Raw genomic sequence first — 23,678 nt, forward strand, 5'->3', positions numbered from 1 at the left:
AAGTAACTACTTGTTACTTTGCATGCTACATCAGAGCCAAGGTATCACATTTTTAAGCTAAACCTGTTTTTTTCCCGATAATCAGAAACATGCTGATTATTGAATTCGATAATCTTTCACTTTTACCAAAGTAATATTTTAGCACAGTATCTTTACTGTTACTCAAGCATGACTTTTGGTTACTTTTTACAACACTGCCTTTGTGATGGTGTTAGTACATAAATGCATTCTGCTTTAAGAGCATAAATATGATTTGTACCCTTCGTTATCTCTGTTCACAGGAGTCTTTTCTTTTACAGAGCACAAGGAAGTGGCTGAAACCACACACAGCAGCAGAGGCAGTGACTGTTTAACAGACAAGAAAACTGACATTGCCACTCATTTATATAACAATATATTAAAGATATATATTATATGTATTATTTAATCAAATTGTTGAACGATATGAATTTTGAAGACTGTACTTTCTTAAAATGTGACTGAAAATCCAAAAGTATTTCTGCCAACTTTCTGTAATTTGAAGACATTTTTAATGATCTTTGATTTTGGTTTCTCTTTTACGATGATTCACTCTGACATTCAGTTACAGTATGTGGATGATGACGCGGTCAAACTCAACCCCTGGCTCCACCTCCACCCATGAGTCCCATGTGACATGGTGTCAGGGTGAGGCCCTGGGTGCACTTGTTTCCGAGGGTTCAACTGCTACACGGGTCCTGGAGGACAAGGCTCGAACGGAGGGAGAGGTGCAGCATTTTCTGGAGCCATGGACTACCAACAGAAACTGGCTGAAAAGCTCACCATCCTCAATGAGAGAGGGAACGGGGTGCTAATACGGATGAACTACATCAAGAAGGCGAGTAGAGAGATTTATAGGGACAAGTGGTCTGTGTAACACAAACGAGAAATAAGGAACTTGAATTTCATCTCATGCGCTTGTTAATTGTCTCATTTCATAGAACTGATAAAATGAAATAAGAATCAATCTGCATTGTAGTACTCATTACTACGAAGAGTAATGATTGAATAAAACCAAACATATTAAAGAACTTTATCTCTAACTCACTTCATTCAGTCTTAAAATGATGCAAATCAGCAAAAATGACCCTGTAATGTTTCTCAAAGTCTAGAAAGTGTCCAGGATCTGTAACTGAAACTGTGATAATGAAATGTGCGAGTGCGATAACTGTGACAACTATGTGCTGTTTACAAAAGTGCTCTGTGTGTATTCTGCCATGGTAGAAAAAAGCAGTACTGCCTTCCAACTGCAACTGAGTGTGTTTCTCCAAAGAGGAAGTGCAAACAGGAAGTCAGTCTGAGCTGTCCGTCACCTCAAGTTATTTTGAACTGAATGCTGTGAGGCTCACACAGCAGAATAAAAGCAAACAAGATGGGTGAAACATAAAATGAAGAAATCAGGGAATATAATTAGCTGTTTAAGGGCGACTCCAGACAGACTGCGATTGGCTTGTTTTGACAATTTTGTATGTGACATGCAGGAAATGACGCTCTCCTCGTGAGAAAACAGAGCAGGTTTCATGTACTGCGCCTCTTTCTGTAACCCTACATGAGCATGAGTACACACGCACTTTATGAATGCATTCATCAGGAGGAGAAGTGAGAGAACAGTCCTTTTCTAAACCCTTGTCCAGTGAGGATTTGCTGAGCATGCATGCATTTTTTTTTTTAGCATTCAGACTTCACACTTGGGAGCCTCTTCAGTCTTCAGCTGTCAGCTTCCAAACAGCCCCACTGGATGAGTTTGGTGTTAACTATCTTGCCCGAGGTCACCTTCAGGGTGGTTGTTGAGGGATGTGGGGAGCAGAATTACTCACTCTGCTCACAGTTTTCTCAGTTAGTCTGAGGATTCAGTGATTTTCTTCAGTCAAGCTTGCTTTTCGAATAAAAAAACAACAAAATCCTGTCAGAGGAATCTGCACAGCAGGGTGGCAGGGCATGAAAATATGTTAAAAATCAAGGATTTAACTGCCAAAACCCCCAAGTCAGCCTCTGGCAAAAACTGATCGCTTCATCCTAATCTTCTCCTCTGTTACAGACCTGTACAGACCCCAAAACACGGCCAGCCTTCCTGGCAGATAAAAGCATGGAGCCCGCCATCAAGTACATCAACAAGAAATTCCCCAGCATCGACTTCAGAGGAAACATTGTGAGCATGACCGCAACGTTTGAACAAGCTTCATTTATTCTTTTTGCTTTCATGATTTCTTTTGTTGTGATCATCAAATTATCAGTTTAGGGATGTTGACACAAAAGGGTTAGTTTTGTTTTGAGCCACTGAAAACATTATGACAAAATCACTTTTCTGTTCTCATAAGTAAATCTGTTATGACAGTTGTGTTGAAGAAGAAATAATATTTTCTTTGTTGTTGTATCTGAAGAATATCTTCTGATGTCAAGAAAACAAATGTGTTATGGTGAGATTATGAAACTACTGCCCATGGAAGACAAATCAATATGTCTATATTATATTTATATATTTGGTTCATTTAAAGTGGTATAAAGCCCTTTGTGGCTTCGGAGGAAGCGGCACATGATCAATAATAAGTTGCATTGTGGGTAACGTAGGCAGCAGGTGTTGAAAAGCAGTCCACTGCTCTAGCATCGTACTCCCATAATGCTCATTATGGAGAGTTTAAAAACAAATGCTCAACATTCATACAGCAGAAGCAGATATCGTCTATTTTATTCCACACATTCTTCTTCCTCTTCAAAACCTACATTACCCACAATGCAACTGAGCCACTGAGTGACATCACTGGAGGCAATTTATTAGATTACATGCAGCGTCTTCTGGAGCCCCAAAACCGGTAAACACACTTTAATGTGTAAAGTGGGTGGATACCCTTTAAACAGTTGCATATGAGCTGAGGGTGGAGCTAATGAAGTGAACCACAGGAGAAAGACTTCAAGAAACAGTCTACTTGCCCCCTTTACACCTGACCAGTAATGAAAAGTTCTCTTTACTGTTGTTTTGCAGCAACATCTGACCAGCATACAGCGAAAAAAATCTGAAGTGTTGGCTGCCATGTCAAGCTACTACGACTCTTTCCTGGATGTCATAGAGTTCAGGGTGATTCTGTCTTTTTTGCTCAAGTTTTCGAGTGTCAGATTTGCTTTGTCGGCATTACATTACATGGCGAGGACCTTTAGCAACAGCAGAAGAAACAGAAGCGTAACATCAGAACATTAACCAACAGTGAAAACAACGAAGATGAAGAATAAATATACATTATTCTAAATATAAAGTTAAAAATTTGCATTGTTTACTCTCTCTTCTCTCTTTCTGTTTGCATATGATCTCCTATTATTTTGATTTTACAGAATACATTTACATATAGAGTGGTTTATTCTGGTATAGGAGAATAACTGATTTAGACAGTTAGCTCACTGCAGTTTGTTACACCTCCCTTCACATTTGCATATTCCTGCGATGGAGGTCGCAGCCAGGCCAATGCATCATCGGTATTTGTAAGATTGAAAATAACACAATCATGATGTTATAGAAATATGCAAATGTGGAGTGATTATCAGGCTTCAGGAATTTACGAAACTCAAAATATCTGAGGAAATCCGAGTAGAAGGTTAACACAATTTGAATGTCGCTGAATGGTGCAGGTCTGTATGTTTCTAATCTAATCCTCCTCTGCTCAGGACCACGTTTATGAGCTGCTGAACACCATAGATGCCTGCCAGTGCTTCTTCGATCTCGTAAGTATTCACTGTGGGGCGTGTAATTGTTTTAAATCAGGGAGAGACATCAACGTCTGCTGAAAATCTGACAAGCTCTCACTCATTTCTCCACTTTTCCATCATTCTGGCGCTGCTGCTACTATGCTGTTTACTCCCCCCTGCTACAGACTGCAGGATATGTCGTGTCTTCACCCCCGCCTCCTCTCTCCTTCTGTTCACTTTGTCAGGTTTTTTTATTATCATAATTAAAGTGGCACCTCCTGCCTCGTGCAATATGTATATCCTACTGTGTATTTTCAGCAATCTGCACAGTTAATGCAGGCCAGCTCAATCTCACACTGTTCGGATTTATTTGGAGAGCACCTCTCAGCTCAGGACACGTTTGTCACAAATGACTCCCCAAATCTGTCGTAATCTCTCTGCACCTCTAGGCCTGAAAGAAAATTCAGGTTCAAACTCCAATGGAGGGTTTAAGGTATGGAGAAAGTAAGAAAAGATCTGTAGCATTCACTACTGCCTCAGTATTAAATATAGTGAAACATAGCTATTGTTCTCAAATGTTAAATATCTTTTGGACGGCTAATCCTACCCATATGCAAAACTCACGTAAAGTGGGGTTTCTTAGCTCTTAGTTTTTATTAGTCACTATATATTCTGAATTTTTTTGGATCTACATGGTCAATAGATGAGATATAGGATTACACCTGTTTTTCACTAAAACACCCAGGATAATATTATAATACATGACTTTAACTTGCCTAGGAAAGGTCAAATGAAGACAAAAAAATCATATGGAAGTCTAAAACATTCAAGTATATATGTTAAATTAAAAGAGACTAAACTTCCCGAGGCTGTCTGAGTTCACAGTAAAAAAAAAAATGAAAAAACACCCAATTGACTGCCATTTTTAAAAAATTCGGGACAGTCTGGCATCCATTCTCAGACAAAGGAAACGTAAAATTGGGACATTAAAGTAAGCATTCTGAAACTTAAGGTTCTCCTGAATAAAATGATGTATTACACTACAATAACAATGTCTTTCTTTTAGGTGTCTGTAGAGCTCTACTGTATCTGGTTTTGGAACCACTGACTTCACTGACATTTTGATTTCAGACGATCAACTTTGACTTCACCAAGAACTACTTGGATCTGATCATCACCTACACGTCTGTTATCATCATGCTCTCTCGTATCGATGACAAGAAGGCGCTGGTGGGCATGTTCAACTGCGCCCATGAGATGACCAACGGAAGCAGGTGAGAAAACATGAAGCTTTTGCTTAATGTATGCTGAAGTGAAGTTGCAGATGGAAGGATGGAGATTAGTTTTCCATTCACTCGCCTGTCGTTCAGTCAACAAAGGGTCGTCTTTGCTAAGTGCGGCTTTCTAGCCATCACAAACACTTCGCTTAAATGCTTTAATTAATACCATCATGAGTTTCCACATCCATCACTACAGTTATGTCTTTGACCCTCATAATTAATCAATGTTATTTGCTACACACATCAACAGACCACCGCCAACCTTTTCTGACTCCCAGGTGGCGTCCTGACATTTTGAGTCCGCCGACTTTGCATGATATTTATTTATACTCTCCGAAAAATGCAGGATGCTTGTCTCGATTTGAGACGCGAGCAGGGAACACAAACATCCATTTTAATGTCACATTTGACTTTCACAGCACACACAGCGAGCCCCTTGAGAGGTGAACAGTCTCAGCTCATCATAATGTCAGCCACCCAAAAACAAACATTTATAAAATGAAAGACTTTTATTCATCATAAAACCCCTATAGATAATACTGGACTCACACTGGCCATGGAGTAGTGTTATAGTGCCTTGCTTCTTTTCCATCTTCTTGTCCCTGCATTGATTAATTAAACACTGTAATGAATCCTGCAGTGACCCCTCCTACCCACGGCTCGGCCAGATGTTGGTGGAGTACGAGCATACTTGGAAGAAGCTCACAGAGGAGTTTGGCCCTCACACAAGGGTAAGCTCAGCATGTTACTGTTTACTTGTGAGTTCATTTGAAGAACTGATAAATTCTCCAAATGGATAAACTGCCAGTTTGACTGATATTTCTTTGACTGCACAATCAAATAAATTGGATTTAGGAAAAGAGATTGTGTGAATAAAACAACCCAACATCGGTTTGATCGACACTCCCTGGAATGCACCATTGGAAAATAATGAATTAGTAAAAAATAAATCATAATGGAAATAGTTGTTTCTGCAAAAGAACCCTTTATATAAAGGACAAAGGTACATACAATGTTGATTATTTATTTTAATTGAAAAGTGACTGATGGAACAAAGTAAAATAAATGTTAGGCTCAATTTAATTTATATTATACACAGAACATAAATACTAAACAATACACTCTTCTGTTTGGTCTTGTTACATCACTGCACATAAAGGTGGAAGTACCATGTGCTCGTTGAACATCTCATTCCAAAACTATTATTATTGATTTGTGGCTTTAACAGCCTCCACTCTTTATGAAGGCTTTCCACACAATTTTATAACCTGGCTGCAGGGATTTTCTCCCATTTAGCTAAAAGACCTTGTTATAAGAATCCCAATGGGCTTTGTTGGCCACGTTTTCTCATACCGTCAAGTGCTGCAGCACAGCTCTCTGTTTTACCCAGTCAGCTTTGATTGGTCAGCTCACAAATACCTTTACCCAGCACTGCTGCTGGGTAAGGCAAACATATTGGAAGAATATGCATACATAGGGGTGGATGGATTAAGACCATTACACACTATTGTCTAAAATATTAACATGTACTGTAGAATAACGACTCTCCTTAACTGGAGCAAAGGGGTCGACCACAAACCATGAAAAACAGCCTCAGACTAAAAGTGCACAAATGTGGACGTTCACTTGCCAAAGGTTAAAGCTGTATCTTCCTTGTGCTTTACACATAACTACCAAAATAACATACAATTAAACAATAATACTGTCATACAAATTACTTTTATTTACTTCTTTAGCACTGGCAGACACACCAGTCTGTGTGCTGGATCATAAAATACGGCTGTTCCAGCTTCTGAAGTGCTGCCGTCTCTCTATGTGTTTGTCATTTTGCCTCCTCTTCCATCTCTGCCTCTTTGCATCTTCCTCGCTCACTGTTTTCCTCTTGTTCTCTGTTCCTCCTCCTAGTCTGTGACGGCTGCGTTGCTGTCTCTGAAGATGGTCTACCCACGCAGGAACCTGCCAGCAGAGCAGTGGCGGAGCGCCCAGCTCCTCAGCCTGCTCAGTGCTCCAGCTGCCATGCTGGACCCAGCCTGCTGCAACACCGTGAGTCCGCCCTCCCATCACCTCTCGTCCTGTATTTATCTCAGAGGGAGAAAGAGGAAGAGAGGGCGGTGGCGTCTAAAATATGTTTTTTCCAGTGATGTCAGGCACAGAAATGAGAGAAGATTTCTCAGCCAAAAGATGCAATAACAGTATATGTATTGTCATGAAGGTCAGAGACAGCACTCTTAACATTAGTGGCCCTGTGTCCCCTTTTCCCTGTCCTGCCATCACAGCACTATCATTTAGCAAGTGATTTATTTTATTATGTTTTGACCTCTCCGCTCCTCTGTGATTTTATTTCGAGCCATCTCCCGTTTCTGCACAGTTCAGTCCTCTGTCGCTCTCTCTGCAGCCTTCGAACACGACCATTACCGCCCCTTTGATGAAATGTTACGATCCCTGTTGCCCATGGCTTCGTCATAAAAGAAACACTAGCCCGGCCAAGAAAGGAGCCCCCAGGCAATTTTTCTCATGAAAAGATACAATATATATTTGAAGGGAAATCACAGCTACTCATTTGAAGTCCATTATTACATGCATTTATTCAGTTTTTGCATATTTAGAGAGGATGGTCGATATTTCCTTGAAGAAATAATAATGTTTGTAACCACAAAGGTTTTTATGGTTTAAAACATGGGACGAGATTAAAGCAGCAATGAAGATACTGAAGGCTGCAATATAGTGCAACTGAAAGGATGATTTCACGCCGTCATAGGTTTACATGTGAGGTTGTAGTGAATGTGTCTGTGCTGGCAGTTAATAAGGTTGTTGTTCACCACAGATGGCATGTGAATATCTGTCCATGGAGGTGATGGAGCGGTGGATCATTAGTGAGTATTATTCATCCTGAACAACGTCTAGCTCTGTTCACTTTATAGAAATACATGCAGGTATGCTTTATTCAAACGCCAGTACCTGCAGCATTTGTCCTGTTGTAGCTCAAGCACATTTCAGACACACTCGCATGGAAAAGAAAAGCAGAACTACACACAACAACAGTATCAGGGGTTTTATTACTTATGAAAGAATCTACCTTCAGAGGCGCTGCCAGTAAGCAATGTTCATAAATGACTATGGGCGTGACTGTGTTATCTGATTTTACTTTGAAAGCAGTTAATGTTTTAAACCAAAACATTTCTAACAGATTGAATTTTGGGTATGTTAATTTAGCATTTAGCAATAACTTGAAAACTCTGACATGTGAGATGAAAAAATAGATTTATAATCCAATTATTGACTGTATTAACACATGCAGCGCAGAGGTCTGTTCTCATAAATGTTGCTGACTGTGCCCCTTGTAGTCGGCTTCCTGTTGTGCCACACCAGCCTGAATACAAACCAGGCCTCCCAGGAGCTGTGGAAGATGGCTCTGCGAAGTGGCCTCTACCTCACCCTCACCAGAGATGAGTCGCTTAATATACACAAGGTCTCTGAGGACCTCTTCGATGGCATTAAAGGGTATGTAAGCTGCACTGCCACGGTCTACTCTCTCCACAGTGTGAGAAATAGTCCCAGCTGGTGAAACAGGACTGAGCCCATATAAGATACCTTACCTTATTTTTATATATCAGATTACTACACAGATTAATAACAACTAAAAACATCCATTTAATTAAAAAGACTGTTACTATTATCTATGTATGTTTGTTTCAACATTGCAACAATAGTAAAAATTGTTTTGAAGGTGCAATATGTAAGAAGTCAGGGGACAGCATATATAACTGCTTCTAAGTTTAGCTGCCATTAGCTAGTTAGCTCAGTGGGCAGTGCAGCTAGTGGGGACTCTGGGAACTCTGAGCAATGAGGGCGCACTGGTGTTTACACCGCTAGCACAGGAGCTTTGGACCGCCACGGCTAGCTGGTTAGCATGCTAAGTTCAGTAGATGTCTCTGCAACATGACATAGTGGTCTTACATAACATCAAAACTGTTATGTCTTCACATTCTGTTGATAACTTTTATTTTATTTTTTAAAATATTTTAAAGTTAAATTCATACATATATGTATATATATACATATATGTACATATACATATACATATATAGTTAGTAGTTAGAATCGATTCCAAAAAACTGCTATATGAACTGCTGAGGCTACACCAACTTCAAACGAATGTAGTAATAAAATTATCTTAAATTATCCTTCAGCAATCTCACAATTTCAAACAACAAATGATAAAAGTAATAACAACAGCTGTTAGTGTCTCAGTGTAATTATATTTTGAAGAAGAATGTTGATTACAGACTCAAGGTCAGATAGAAATATGATGATGGTGATATTATACAGTACACAATTAATGATTACACAACTCATTATATCCCTGATCTCTGGAGATCAATCCATCTACAACTGCTTTATTATTTGTTTTTCAGATATAGCAAGCGAATTGCAGACATCAAGGAATGTCGTGAGCACACGATACTCAACTGGTGAGACTGGCAGGAAACTAAAGCAGTTTTAACAACTTTTGTTTCACAAACATTAATTGATTACTCGGAAATGAGCTGCGAGAACTAAACGTCCATTTCCTGTGTTGTCACCAGTGGAGCGGTGCACAGAGAGAGGAGGCAGTTTCTGAGAGGAGCGCTGAAGGAATTATTCACTGTTCTGGAGGATGAACCTGGACTTCTGGGACCAAAGGTAGATGTGAAGTAATGAGCATAACGCAGCTGTGTCTGAAGAATTCAAATCACTGCATTTCTGCGAGTTATAAGTTCAAAATTAAATTCTGATCACGTGACTTCAGACAGCAGGAGGGAATTCCTTCGAATGACCCTTCATTTCATAGTGATCATGACTTTTGCCAATGATAGCTGAGAGTCTTTCCTAACATTCCTCTGTTCTGTGTGCCAATTAAACCCCCAAGGCCCTGTTTGTCTTCATGGCTCTGTCGTTTTCCCGTGACGAGGTCCTGTGGCTCGTCCGGCACTCTGAGAATATGCCGAAGATAAAGACGCCCGAGGACTACATTGACAAGTAGGTCATCGGTGCAGAGAATATAAACCACCGTGTCATAATAATGTGTAATAATCTGGCAGCTAGCAGGTTCTCCCTCCCTACGACTCCACTCTTTAGATCAGAACAGTGCATCAGCGAGGTTACAGTAAAGTGTGCAGAAGAGATTTTACAATGACTACAATGGTATTTATTTGAATTATGCAAGGAAGTAGAAAGTACATATTTTCGGTTTTAATTAGCGTTTTCTGTTTTTCCAGTCAGATGGCAGAGCTGCTGTTCTACATGGAGAAGTTACGAGGTCTGATGAAAAAGTACAACTATGTGGTTCAGCGCTACCATGTCCAGTACCTGGCTCAGTTTGATGCCTTGGTCCTTAACGACACCATACAGGTACCTGTAGATAACATAAGCATAAGTACACATGCAACATAAAATCCTGTGCATTCTGCTTTCATTAACAAGTGTCAGAAAGGGGAAAACCAACAATGTTTTTTATTATTGAATACATCTCTGATTCTCCTTCTTGAGCACATATTCAGAGACCTTTTTCTTCTCTGCAGAACATGTATGTGTGTCCAGAAGAGGAGTCGGTCCTGATGAGCTCATTCGTCTCCACCCTGTCTGCTCTGTCAATCAAACAAGGCAATCACAAGTCAACACTGCAGCATAGCTTGTTCATACATAACTTGTCTCTTAATTTAAAATGCAACAAAATAAGTTTGATTTGATTAATGATGGATTCAATTTTACTCTGCAGTGGAAAAGAAAGAGGAGTTTGACTTGAGAGCACTGAGACTGGACTGGATGAGGTTGCAGGTCGGTGAATTTGTCTCAGTGCATCAAATATCAGCCCAGTCGACAGAAGAAATGTAGCCAGTGTGCGTTCCTGCAAACCACAGATATGTTGAAGCTTTACATTTCTTTGAGATGCAGCTTCAAATTTCTTTATGGTTAGGTTCTTGTCTTAAAATATGGTTTCACAGCTTCTAACGTAGAAAATATTGTCTCAAACAGTGGTCCTTGGCTCGGCAGCCATCTTACACACCACCGTCATGCCATCCCCACACTGACACGAAAGTCAGCTCATTTACATGTAATTTGAAGGTGATATGACACATATAGAAATGTTGATATGATATGTTTCATATCAACATACACATTTCGCGTATCGGTGGTTTGCAGGAGTGTACAATGCCAACATTTTACTCTGGCAACAGGGCAGTCGATATTGCCCAAGTTATCATTGTCAAATTCTGTGAATGCCACCCTGAGGTCGTCTTTTCTTCTGTTTCAGGCCTACACCAGTGTGAACAAAGCCCCTCTGCCGATAAAGGACTACGTGGACTTACCAAAAGTGATGAACATGATTCAGTTTCACACCAGGATGGTGGACAGTTTGGACGAACTCCTGTATGAGACGTCTGAGTTGTCCATACTCTGGTCAGTCTCTCCTCTCCTCTCCTCTCCTCTCCTCTCCTCTCCTCTCCTCTCCTCCTCCTCCTCCTCTAAGTTTGAATTCTTGGATGCTTTCCTTTCATTCCCAGCTTCTACCCACGTGTCTTCGAGAAGATGTTTAGCCAGAGCAGTGAGGAGATGACGATGAAGCGTTACCTCATGGCCTTCCCCTCTGTCTGTTCTCAGTTCAGGCAGTGTGGGCACCCTCTCTGCCCAGAAGAGGTCAGTGTTCAGTCATTTGCTGACCAAAGTATTAATCACGACAGCCAGTGGTTCCAGTCCAGATGAAGTTTGTTCTCTAGCAGTTTGATGTCACTAACACATCATTTTCTTCATCCATGAAAACTTTTGTTGATGTTACACTCTGATAAACTAAGGTACTCTGTCATTTTAAATCATGGGCGAGTTATACCTGCTGATTGAAGCTACCAGTTATATAGTGCAGAGTAAATTAAATGTAAGTAGGGAAATTATGGGAGATATGTGTGTATATATGTGTTCATGACACGAGATGCATTTTTCTGTGCCTTCGTACACACTTAACCTGTCCGTATGTGCGCACTCACACCTACTGCTCTTGTCTGTGTGTGCAGATAGAGGCAATGGAGAAGAGGAGTCTGCGCCTGTGTGTGACCTTCCTGGAGCAGATAGCCAAGCTGACCAGCAGCATTGTGTTAGAGATATGTGCTGAGCAGTGCAACCTCAACGACCAGGTGATGTCGGAGTCTATTTCAGGGTTTCAAAAAAACAAATTATCTACTGCAGATGGATTCTGCCAAACTCCATCTCCAAATATAATCACACCAGTCACAGCTTGCCATCAGTGGATTTAGCCGGAGGCGGAGAGAGACAGGACTTGAGAATTTGGGTAAAATGATAAGACAGGTCTAAAACTCTGGGGTTGATTAATGCGGTGCAGTTTCTCCAATCCCTTAAGGGGAATATGACAAACGTGTTTACTTTTTGAGTGCCTCTAACACAAATGCCAACTCCCATGTTTGTCTCTGAGCACGTTACCCAATATCTGCTGGGCTGAATTCTTCTTCCCTCTTTGTTCTCCTGTCCTTCTCTGCATCCACCTCTTTCCACTTGATAACCCCTCAGCTGCAGCCCAAGCACTGTGCCGAGGCCATCAGCGCAGCTCGGCACAGGAAGCAAAAGAAGCAAGTGCCGAAGAAAGGAGAGGTCCAGAAAGAGAAGCCAGGCGCCGAAAGCCTGAGGAAAGACCGGAGCATCGTCACCAAGTCAGCTTTTCTTTTTGTTTTCCTGATTATTACCATCATTTTCTCTCCTTATCTCGCTCTGCCTCATCCATCAGTAATTACACATGCTTGGCAGAAGTTTAGAAAAGTGAGTGTAGTCGATGCATCCCTGATTATTGGAGACATGCAGCATTATGAAGAGCACGTGTTCAGGTCAGAGGACAGTTAAATAAACATTCAACAGCGTATTCTAATTTGCAAAGGTGAGAATTAGTTAATGCAGTTCATGTTTGTAGAAATATTTTAATATCCGCTGCCTTTTTTAAATGATTTCCGTCACCCCGTGACACATGCCTTCAGCAATCAGTTTGACAGGATTCAACTGTTCTCCCCGACAAGGCGTTATTTATTCTGAACGTTATTACCCTTCAAGGTGAATCAGTCAGAGTTGACAGCTATTAAATCAAGCTATTAAAAATAAGAAACAAAACACCTCAGCGTATTAAAAGAATCAGTTTTACTGGAAGCACAATTTATGTTGCTGTTTTTATCATTTTGATCATACGCTGTTTAAAGCCACAGCTAGAAAGCTTTGGTAATTAAATCCCCCTCTCCCTCCTCTCAGTTTCCCTCCCTGCAGCCTCGCTCTGGAAATGTTTAACAATCCTCCAACATGTTTATTACCTTATTTGTCTGAGAAAAGCACCTCCATACTCACTGTCAAAATATTTGCCCTAAGATCCTAAAGACATGCATCCTCCCCTTCTTTGTCTCTCTTGACTCCCTCATCTCCTAGTGTGGACAAGATGCATCTGATGTTGACCGAGCTCTGCTCCTGCTACAGCCTCTGCACTGACTTCATCGTCTTCGACCACATCGTCGTCCCCACAGAGTTCCTCATTTCTCATCTGGAGACGCGCCTCTCTGAGTATGCTTCACTGGGATATATCTTTGTCTTAATAAATTATGTAATGAGTCCTGAAGGTGCATAAAACAGTCCCTGAGGTGACACATGCAAAGATTTCTTGCTCTCACTAGAAACTATCTCGTGCACCAGAGGGTTTGTTTTTTCTTTCTTGCACGTCATTTCAGCAGCTCCACAATTACTGTCAGAAATATGCTAATTACTGACATTCATTGTGAAAGGAACATTTTGTTAGTGTTGTATTGTTTCCTCTACAAGTGTGTAAATGTGCAATTGTAAGTCCCCGCGCTGACATAAAGCCACCATTTCACCGTTTTATACTGCCGGCTTCATCCCCAATTGAATGATCGCGTACAAACAAGCTGCTTTTTCTCCAAATTGTCACTCACTCCCACTTTTGCACACAGTCCTCCCGACAATTACAGAATCATTTGGCACTTGTCTCTTCCTAAATGTCTCCTCCATCACTATGACGAACGTTGCTTTTACTATCTGATTCCTCCGTGTCAGGCTGTGTCGCACCCACTTAAAACCCAAGAAGAGATCCGTCATGTTACTCCCTTGCTCTGTGTCATTTCAGTGCTTACTGTTATTTAGATTAGCGATTGGTACCAGGGCAACCTGATGTTTCTGTGTATATTCCCTGCTTAGTCTCCGTGTCTTAGCTGATGATTATCTCCCCTGTCACCCCAGAATTAGCGCCCTTTGAGTAGCAGCACACTCGCTGTGATTGGTCCCTCCGTGGCCAACATTGTAAATACAGACTAGTCAGAGAGAGGAAGAGCGATGGTGCAGGGCCCTGACAAGAAATAAATAGATTTGGAGGGAAGCCCTGGAGCAGTGAATGTGCTGACCTAATGAGAGTATAGTACCATTCAGCCATGGCTCGTTTAACCAGTTTTAAGGTCCCATCTGTCCACCCTCGGTCCAGTCTGGCCCTGGTGATAACTGCCGTTGGTTAAACATGTTTCTCCAGGATCATCGTGAGAATGGCCAATTACAACCAGACCACCCAGGAGATAGCCCGTCCCTCGGACCTCCTGGCAGGATTAAGAGCCTACACAGCCAGCGTGCACACCCTCGCCAGCTACATCAACGTGGACGTCACTCGGCTGGTGAAGAACGTCCTGCTGCAGCAGACGCAGCCGCTGGACTCACGTGGAGTGCAGACCATTACGACAATCTATACAAACTGGTGTGTGCAATACTTATCCATTAAAACACATACACACAAATATATATTGCATTTGTGGCATACAGCAAGAAGTAACCTTCATGCAACATCCAACATCCTCTTGGCTTCTGTCTCTCTGTCTTGTTTCCTGTCTTTGTCTCTCAGTTTCTTTCTCTCAAACACTCACATCAGTTGTGTACAAGCTGGTTCAATTTTCTTGTTTTTTATGCACCTCAGGTTCCTGGAGAGTCTCTTGCGTCAGGCCAGCAACGCCCTCATCCTTCACTGTCCCGCGATGCACTGCTTTGTCAACCAGAGTACTGAAAACGACCCAAATTTCAGAGCAGAGGAGTTTTCAGATGTGTCAGGTCGGCCCCAGAGCTTAATTTGATCCATTTTACCCGTAGCATGAGTCAATATGTCAATAAGAACCTCTCTCATAATAAAGTCAGAGGTGCTGCTTTTTGCACATTTCACCTTAAAAGGGGGACAGAGGAAATGGGGGACAAATTGCAGAATATCATATTTCAGATGACATGCAAAGCATCCATAGCAACATCTCTAACTTTTGGGAGAGGTTCACCTTCAACTTGTACAAGTTTTTACACTAAAATTCAATCGCCAGAATATAATGTTGGCATTTTACGTTGCTGCAAACCACAGGTATGTCTAAATGCCGGTAGGTGGAGTGGATGGTGGTGGTGTAACAGCTGGGTGAAATGGCTGCGAAGACAGAGACCACCGTTTGAGATGTTTTTAACGCTTGTTAGTGTGAAACCACAGGATATTTTTGGATGAGACGTTGAGACATTTTCCATCCGTGTTTGTGGCGACAAAACCATGCATCTTAAGTGAAAACGTGTGTCACCCCTAACCAAGTGGTTTTTTTTGCCTTAATCCAACCAGACCATAAGCTCATGATGCAGTGAGACAGAGTTTATGGAGTCAACAGATTTTTTTTTCTTAATAATTAATGGTTTGGTTATTGGTAAATGAGTGTTGGGCTATTGAAAGCTAACCATTAACCAAAACAAAATATCTGTAGTTCGTAAAAACATACATTGCCAACTTTTATTCTTGCGATTTGGTCACTAAATACATGCATTTGAGCAAAGAGGTGATGGTGTAGTGTGAAAAAAAGTTTACCAACATCATTTTTTCAACCAGAATATTTCCATGACAACATCAAGAAGGCGTCAACGAGAAGAAATGTCTTTCCCGATGTCTACACATGGTCTTCCTCCTGACAGAATCATAAAGTTCCCCTGCCCTCTAAAGTTTTAATGATCACAGTCCCACAGATCCAAAAGATGACTCAAAAAACACAACTTGCAGATCTCTTTCACTCCTCTGACACCACATGCAGGGGGAGAGTTATTGCTCAAGAGGATGTGGAGCTTGTTATTGTGGTGGTGTGTGGTGTTTTCTTTCACTCTGCCTGTCATGCAGTTTATTCTGACACCGCCTGGCTAATGTAAAGTTCAGTATTGCTTATCATCTCCCCCGCTCGTCCGTCCCTGCCTCGTAGCGGTTCCAGCATCACTTGTCTCTCCTCCACACGGCCTCCCTTCACGACTCCACGCTTCCTTGTAGGAGCACCTCCTTGTGACTGTATTAATGCTATATCCAATCCACTATAGATATACACCTACGCCTGGAGATGCATTCATGAGACAGCACCCTGGAGACTAGCGCACTTCAATAGATGCCCCCTCACAACGTCATCATTATTGTCTATATTTACTCTGTAGTGAGGTATCTGCCTGCCTGACAGTGACTCACTCGCCCATCCATTAACCACCTCCAATTTTAACCACACACATCCTTATCCATCCATACTCAGGAAGAGACGTTGAACTGACTGAAAGGTCTTACAGCTGGAGTGGCCTCTCTTTCATTGATTCAGCTACACACACAAATCAAATTTAGGCCGTGTCCTTTTTATTCGCGTCGCCCGCAGAGAGTCATGTTTTGATTCATGTAAAACCACCACCGTGGAAACAAGCAACACATCCCCACTTGAGCCTGCTTCCTGTTGTATATTTCTGTAAACATGTTTGGCTGCTCAGCATCAACATCAGTTTAAGCTTCTGTTTATTCCTCATCTCCCTCCAATCATCATCCTTAAATTATTCATGTCACCTTCTGAACAGAGTTGCAGGCCCTGGCGGAGCTAATTGGTCCATATGGTCTGAAGTTTCTGAGTGAGAACCTGATGTGGCACATCACCTCGCAAGTCAGCGAGCTGAAGGTACAGTATGATGCAACGGATGCAATGAATTACCCAGGTCACTTGAGAACTGAGTTTTACTTTTAGCCCCACAAAGGCACAGTAAGTTGTAACCCCTTCATTTTTCGCCCTCTTATCTTAAATCATCAACCCATACAATACCTAAAATATGCAAAGAGGCTACTCCACATTTAATGGATAGTTTTCAAGTAATGCATGGGGGAAATGAATTATCTACCAAATTATTTCAGATTTCAATTCCATCTTCACTAGCTTGTTTAAGAAAAATACTTTTTTTAAAATAATTTCTATTATAGGAATAGGAATTAAATGAATCTTGGTTTGCTCTCTTTTTGTCTGCTATTGATTTTTACACTGAAATTAGTTTAATGCAAAATTAATTTACAATTCAATACATTCAAATATATTATTTAAAGGTTGTTTAACAGCACTAAACTAAATGAATTCCAGTGGAGATGATAGCCACTAAGCTAGTTAGCTTTAGCAGGAGTTTAGCTTTTTTCTCAACTATGATTGGATTCAGGTATTAATTTACTTATGTGGAAGAACACACTGAATTGTAAAGATGTATAATTAATGTCAAAATTATATTTTTCATTTAAAGAGAACAGTGAGAGATAAATCAAAAAATCAGTTTAGGCTAACCCTGGATTTCCTACCAGCTAGCTTTCACATTAGCTCTCTAACTTTAGCTGTCCAGTTAGCTTTTTTCCTGCGGGAGGATGCAGTTAGAGTGGCAGTGGCTTCTCCAGCATACAGAGTGAAAAGCCTAAATTACTTAAGTGCACTAAAAGTTATGCATTATAGGCTACATTTCTTAAATGACTTAAATAACAATCTGTGTCAAAAAAAAGTCAGATCCAGTAGCTACTGCGTTTAAAAATGTAGCCTATAGTGAAATCTCTGATGACAGTCGTGAAAGCAACTTCAAAATACAATCTAGTGCAGAAAATAAATTATAAAGAATTGACACCATTTCTCATTTTGCAGGCAAAAAAGCATTTTTGTGCTTCAGAGTTACCCTTCATCTTGTCAAACTCATGTGTCTCCTTTGAAACAGTTGATACTCAGGAAACTTGTTGGGGCTGCTGTCGTGTCAGACTTCCCACTTTGACACCTATGATTGAAGCGAGGTGTTGCAGCGCCGAGGCTCTGAACAGCTCTGTCAAAGCCATGACCCGTCTCCATATACTGTAACGCCCACCTGAAGGTGGTTTTTATCACTTATTTCACTCCTGTCTCTTCCATCAGAAACTGGTGATTGAGAATATGGACATCCTGGTACAGATGAAAAACAACTTTGATAAGCCCGAGGAAATGGTCACTCTGAAAAGGAGGCTGACAGGTGAGAAGTGGAGAGGGGAACGTGGGAGAAGAGGATTGAAAAGAAAAGGATAAGGATGAAAGATGTAGAGAAGGACAAGGAACATTACAACAGAGAGAAAAGGAAGGAGTGGGCCTACTATAGATCATTTCTGTACTGACTGACGAACACATACATACATATCTTCAACATAAATCAAGTGCTCTTGTTTCTTTGCCACCTCTTCTAGAGCAGCATTCTCATTTTCTTAGAAACCGACAGTATCAGAAAGTAATCTAAGTGCAAATAACCAGGTGAGATACTTCACAATGATGATCTTACTTGCCAAGTGATTACCAACGAGTCACACATTCACAGACAGATTTGTACCAGGGCACAGATTCAGTGCTTCATAGCAGTGAGCCTCTGATCTGTTTCATATACACTTGTAGGTGGAGAGAACGTGTTGAAGAGGATGACCATCGTCGGGGTGATCCTGTCCTTCAGATCGATGGCACAGGACTGTCTGAAAGAAGTAATGTCAAACAAGATTTGATGATAATGACATGAGGGTGTGATACTTGTGAAAATGAAGACTGAAATTCATTTTGGTGATAGAGGTTTAATGAAAAGGTTTTCTTACTCGCATTTCTGAAGCTTTAAACTGCATCTCACAGTCTTCATCAGCAGTTTGAGTTGTCCTGTACTAGTTATGTGATATATATTCGATATATATCACCTCCTGTTGTCAGGTAACTGAAGTTCAGTACCATATGATGTCATACGATGACATACTGTATGAGCGAACTCCATTAGTTGCAGTTGAAAGTTCTTGAAGAAAGCTAGTAAGTGAATGTGGCAATACACGTTTCTGCAAACCACAGATATGTTGCACCTTGGGTTAAATTTTGAATTTGATGTTTTGACAACGCTGTGCTTAGGGCCCGGTTAGGTTTAGGCACATAAACCAGTTGGTTAAGACAGTCGCTAGCTCGGCAGCCTTCGTGCCACTGTCCGCTCCACATGCCGATATGAAAGTCGGGTCATAAACATGTAATTTGAACGTGATGTGTACAAACGCATCAGTGGTTTGCAGAAGACTTGACAGTCTATTGCTAATCAGACACATTATACCGTTGAACCCTCAGTGTTAATACAGTATCAGCAGAACCTTTCAATTAAAAAATGCGTTTTACAAATATAAATGAGAAAAAAATAATTAAAACATTACACTACATGCACTCCTAATCACTTTTTATATGAATCTTGAAAGAAACTGCCCTTGACTGCTTGATATATAAAGGTCTTTCCTCTGTAATATTGTGTTATATGCTCCTGTAATCTAGATCCTGCGCAAGCATTGCCCATACCTGATGGGGCCCCTCGAGTGCCTGAGAGACTTCATCTCCCCTGAAGATGACATCAAGGTAAACCACAGCTTTTACACCACTTTATGACAGCTGCAGTGTAAAAACAGGCATCCGTATATTGAGCTCCCACAGAGGAGCTGGCTGTCAGTGTGCATGAATCATCCCATCACAGTTTATCAACAGTGCATTAACAGTTTATTTTCCCAGAGCCGTTATTGTGGGAGAACTTAGGTCGAAGGCATATGATTGTATTTACATTCATCCATTTGTTTTAACATTTGAGACTTTGGGGAATTGACTGAGCCGAGGTTAGGAAAGCAGAATGTACTGGAAATACATTGTGTGGCAGAATTTCATTTATTTAGCAAACAGACAGCGTGCAATAGATCAGAGCGGGAGACTTGTAGAGGAACACAGTTTCTTATATTCTCTAGTACCAACCAAATTAAATTCCTTATCTCCCTCTGGAGCAATCCATGTGACTCATGAACTGCCCCCTCCCTTACTTACGTCTGGCCTCTGAGTGAGGCATGACAGCCGTGCCACAGCCGGGGCCAGGATAACCCCAAAGACGTCAGCAGCCCACTCATGCCTCCGTGAGAGAGACTCTGATCACCGCTGCAGCTCTGCACTCTAAACCACATCAGTGGAAACATTCTGCCCAGACAGGCCGACCATGCATGAAACCAGAAATAGAGCAAGATCAAAACCTGTGTGTCGAGACAAAGACAGCCGCCACCACTGATTTAGTGTCACTCCTCAGAGAATATGTCACTTTTACGGCTGCTACATAAAATGCAAAAAACACAGATCAGCATCCTCCTGGCTGTGTTTTGTGATGTTTCTCTGCACGGGGCTGCAACAAAATGATGAAAAATTAAATGGTGCATTAAATTTGAATTGCACTTCATGTCGGCATTATGCAACTCTTCCCCTTTAATGCTTTATGACTTTACAGGTGACTCTAAGCGTTTTTGAGCTGGCGTCCGCTGCGGGGTTGGCATGCGATATTGATCCGGCCCTCGTCGCAGCTATCAGCAGCATGCAGACAGGTAACACTGACACTATTAGTGCCAACTTTTAGTCATCATTACAGGAGAGGTCTTTCATCTCTTAACGTTTTCTTTTTAGATAACACGTCAGTCGATGAGGAGTACAAGATGTCCTGTTTGCTGCTCGTCTTCATCGCCGTGTCCCTGCCCACCCTGGCCTTGGACCCCAACTCTTTCTACAGCCGGGAGCATGGCGGTGCATATTCATTCATTCATTTCCAGCTGCTGCAGACTGCTTGACAGTAATTAGTCTCCAGACAACCCTTGACCAAATACTAATCAGTACTTCTTCCAGTCATTACTTCCCAGCTGCTGATAGTGTCTAAAAAACGGTACCCCGCCCTGAAACACGAGGCGTATTAGCATCCCTGTGTATCATACTTTCCAGTCTGACTGACGTGGTCTGAAGCAAAGTATGCTGGTTAATGAGAAACACGTTTCTGTAGAGAGACTTTTGTTTACAGATAACTTCGGCTGACGTGCATTGATACAGTTACTCTTGGCATGTGGCCCTGTTGACCCTAACCGCTTGGCTCCGAGCCTGGACCGAAACATTAAGAGCAGCGAGCAAATTGCCGAGATTTCTATCAAAGCACAGGGTGGCGTTTGTCTCTGATTATTTTCTTTTCTCTATTTTCCATTGGCATGTTTGAAATAGATTTGACCCGTGAGCGTTTACGGATCGTTAAGTAATTTTTTCTAATTGTCGGACCATGGAAACATCCTCTCTGCGACTAAAATTACAGGACATGCTATTAATTTCTTTCTGTTTTTTCGAGTGTTGAATCTTGTGTTTTATTTCCTCAGGCCACAACAATAACATCCACTGTTTAGCTGCAGCTATCAACCAGGTGGCTGCTGCCATGTTCACTGTTCAGGGCAAGAACATCGAGCAGCACCTCAAAGAGTTTCTCCTGGTGAGTTAAATGAATGAATACATGTAATACACAAGGGGTAAATGGTTTCTCAGGCCCAGTAGTCTGATAGTATTTCAGCTAAAGAGCTTTCTCAAGACTCTGCCAACCTTTGCCTCAGTCGAGGTCGAGTCCGCCAGTGTAAAAATCGTTCCAGTTGTTTGATCTTCTTAACGTTGTGTTGTTCCACAGATGGCCTCCTCTGCTCTGCTTCAGTTGGGACAAAACATGGAGAGAATGGACTTTAAAAACCGAGAGTCCGTCTACCTGCTCCTACACATGGTGAGTGGTGCTATTAATCATGTATTTTCAAATTTACAATAAGTGGGTTTATAAATTGACAAATGGAAAAACCTGTGACCCTTCATTAATTGAGGTTTTTCTCTTTACAATAAGCCACCACGCCTGCAGTGTCTTCTGTAATGGCTTATTCCTTATCTTAACGCACTACTAAATTAATCATTAACAATAAAGTCATTAAGGGCAATATTATAAATCCTTTATAATAAGTGTTCATACTTTGAAGTGGAACTGAAATTTCAAATGAATGAAGAGGTCTTTTCCATGAGAGCCCACATTAAAGTAAAGTAAGTGCAGAATAAAAGGTTTTAATCAACAACCCGATCAAATCCTCAACATATATCACAGTAACTTGTGTTGTGGAAAATCATTATCATGCAATTATAGATGTAAATATATTAAAAATTTTGTCCAAAAACAATTAAACGCATTAATGACCTTTGCTGTTGCTCTAGGTCATATGTTCCTATATTACACAAGCACTGCAGTTTAAGTCTGAATACCACATACGCCATCCTGCTGCCCTAAATACTCATTAGCACATCAACTGTGTATTAATCCACCGCTGAAAATAGTGCAATTTTTTTTTTTTTTTCTAAGATCTATGATGCTCAGTTTCTTACGAAAAAAAGTGATTTTTAGGGAGAATGTCTTCAGTAGAAATGAAGAGAAAAGGTGCAATATGTAAGAATTGGTCACCTGAATTTATACTCCAAATAAATAAGCATATCATCTGCGTAACAGCTAACTTCCGGTAACTAAAGCTGCCATTAGCTTGTTAACTCAGTTAGCCGTGCAGCCTTTTGACTAAAGGGGGAGTCTTGATGTTTACACTGCTAGCACGGGAGCTTTGGACCACTTGGACAAAGAGACTCCCGGCCTAGGGCTAGCTGGTTAGCATGCTAGCTTAATTAGATATCTCTGCAACACTGTTATTTCTTCACATTCTGTTAATCATTTTAATTAATTTGCAAATGTTCTTAACCAAAATTCTTACATATCGTACATTTAAAAATAAAAGAATCATGATTAACTCAGGTTTTATATTTTAACACTTTCACTCAGATTGTGGAGGAATCGCCGTTCTTGAGTCAAGACATGCTGGAGAGCTGCTTCCCGTATGTTCTGCTCCGAAACGCCTACAGAGAGGTGTACAAGTCCTTCATCGTCACTCTGGGCTGAAGGCTCTGTTAATCACTTCAAATGTAACCTTTATTTATCCAAGGGACTTTATTTTCATGTGCAAACATGTTATGCTTTCATTACCACCCAGTCTCTTGTTCATACAGGTCATTCACACCTGGTTAACCGCAGCCTTAAGAGAATTTCTGTCCTAGTTAGTGTTGATAATGCTTCCTGTGAGTCAGCTCTCATTGTTTCCACATTACATTTTATAAAAAGTAGACTTGCTTTGATCTGCCGGTATCACTGTGTGGATTCGACTGCTGTATTATTACTAAAATCAGCTTGAGTTGTTCAAATGCAAGTCAGGTATATTCTCTAACATCCCTTTTATATTTTACTTTGCTGTGAGACACCATGAGTGCCGTGACATGTTGAGAATCACACCACATTTATATTTTGTATTAATAGTTGGTGTTTAACATTTTCCATGAATAAAGATGATAATAATATGCTTGTTTGTTTTCTTTTTGGTCTATATCCAACGAGTGCCCCTCGTCTATTTGCAGTCTGTCCTCCACCCCTCGACACCCTCCCATTCTTCCTCCCTGGATGAGAGTCCTCTTCATTTTTCAT

The 23,678-nt window shown here is 41.0% G+C and overlaps 1 protein-coding gene across 1 annotated transcript; it reads left to right on the top strand.

Moving 5' to 3' along the window:
• Positions 1-686: 686 nt before the first annotated feature.
• On the top strand, positions 687-23,554 carry nckap1l (NCK associated protein 1 like). The gene is made up of 31 exons (XM_084348188.1): positions 687-856; positions 2,057-2,167; positions 2,999-3,091; positions 3,673-3,729; positions 4,825-4,967; positions 5,614-5,704; positions 6,879-7,016; positions 7,798-7,846; positions 8,318-8,474; positions 9,389-9,445; positions 9,560-9,656; positions 9,883-9,992; positions 10,232-10,364; positions 10,535-10,616; positions 10,732-10,790; positions 11,269-11,414; positions 11,519-11,651; positions 12,023-12,142; positions 12,534-12,673; positions 13,428-13,559; positions 14,533-14,751; positions 14,968-15,098; positions 16,884-16,981; positions 18,233-18,326; positions 18,737-18,819; positions 19,631-19,711; positions 20,613-20,706; positions 20,786-20,902; positions 21,514-21,623; positions 21,813-21,902; positions 22,986-23,554. The coding sequence occupies exons 1-31, from the start codon at positions 767-769 to the stop codon at positions 23,100-23,102; spliced, it is 3,372 nt and encodes a 1,123-aa protein (XP_084204314.1). The 5' UTR covers positions 687-766; the 3' UTR covers positions 23,103-23,554.
• The last annotated feature ends 124 nt before the right edge of the window (positions 23,555-23,678 follow it).

The sequence above is a fragment of the Pagrus pagrus genome (genome assembly GCF_965226575.1).
Source record: "Pagrus pagrus genome assembly, chromosome: 3".
In the NCBI taxonomy this organism is placed as follows: Eukaryota; Metazoa; Chordata; class Actinopteri; order Spariformes; family Sparidae; genus Pagrus; species Pagrus pagrus.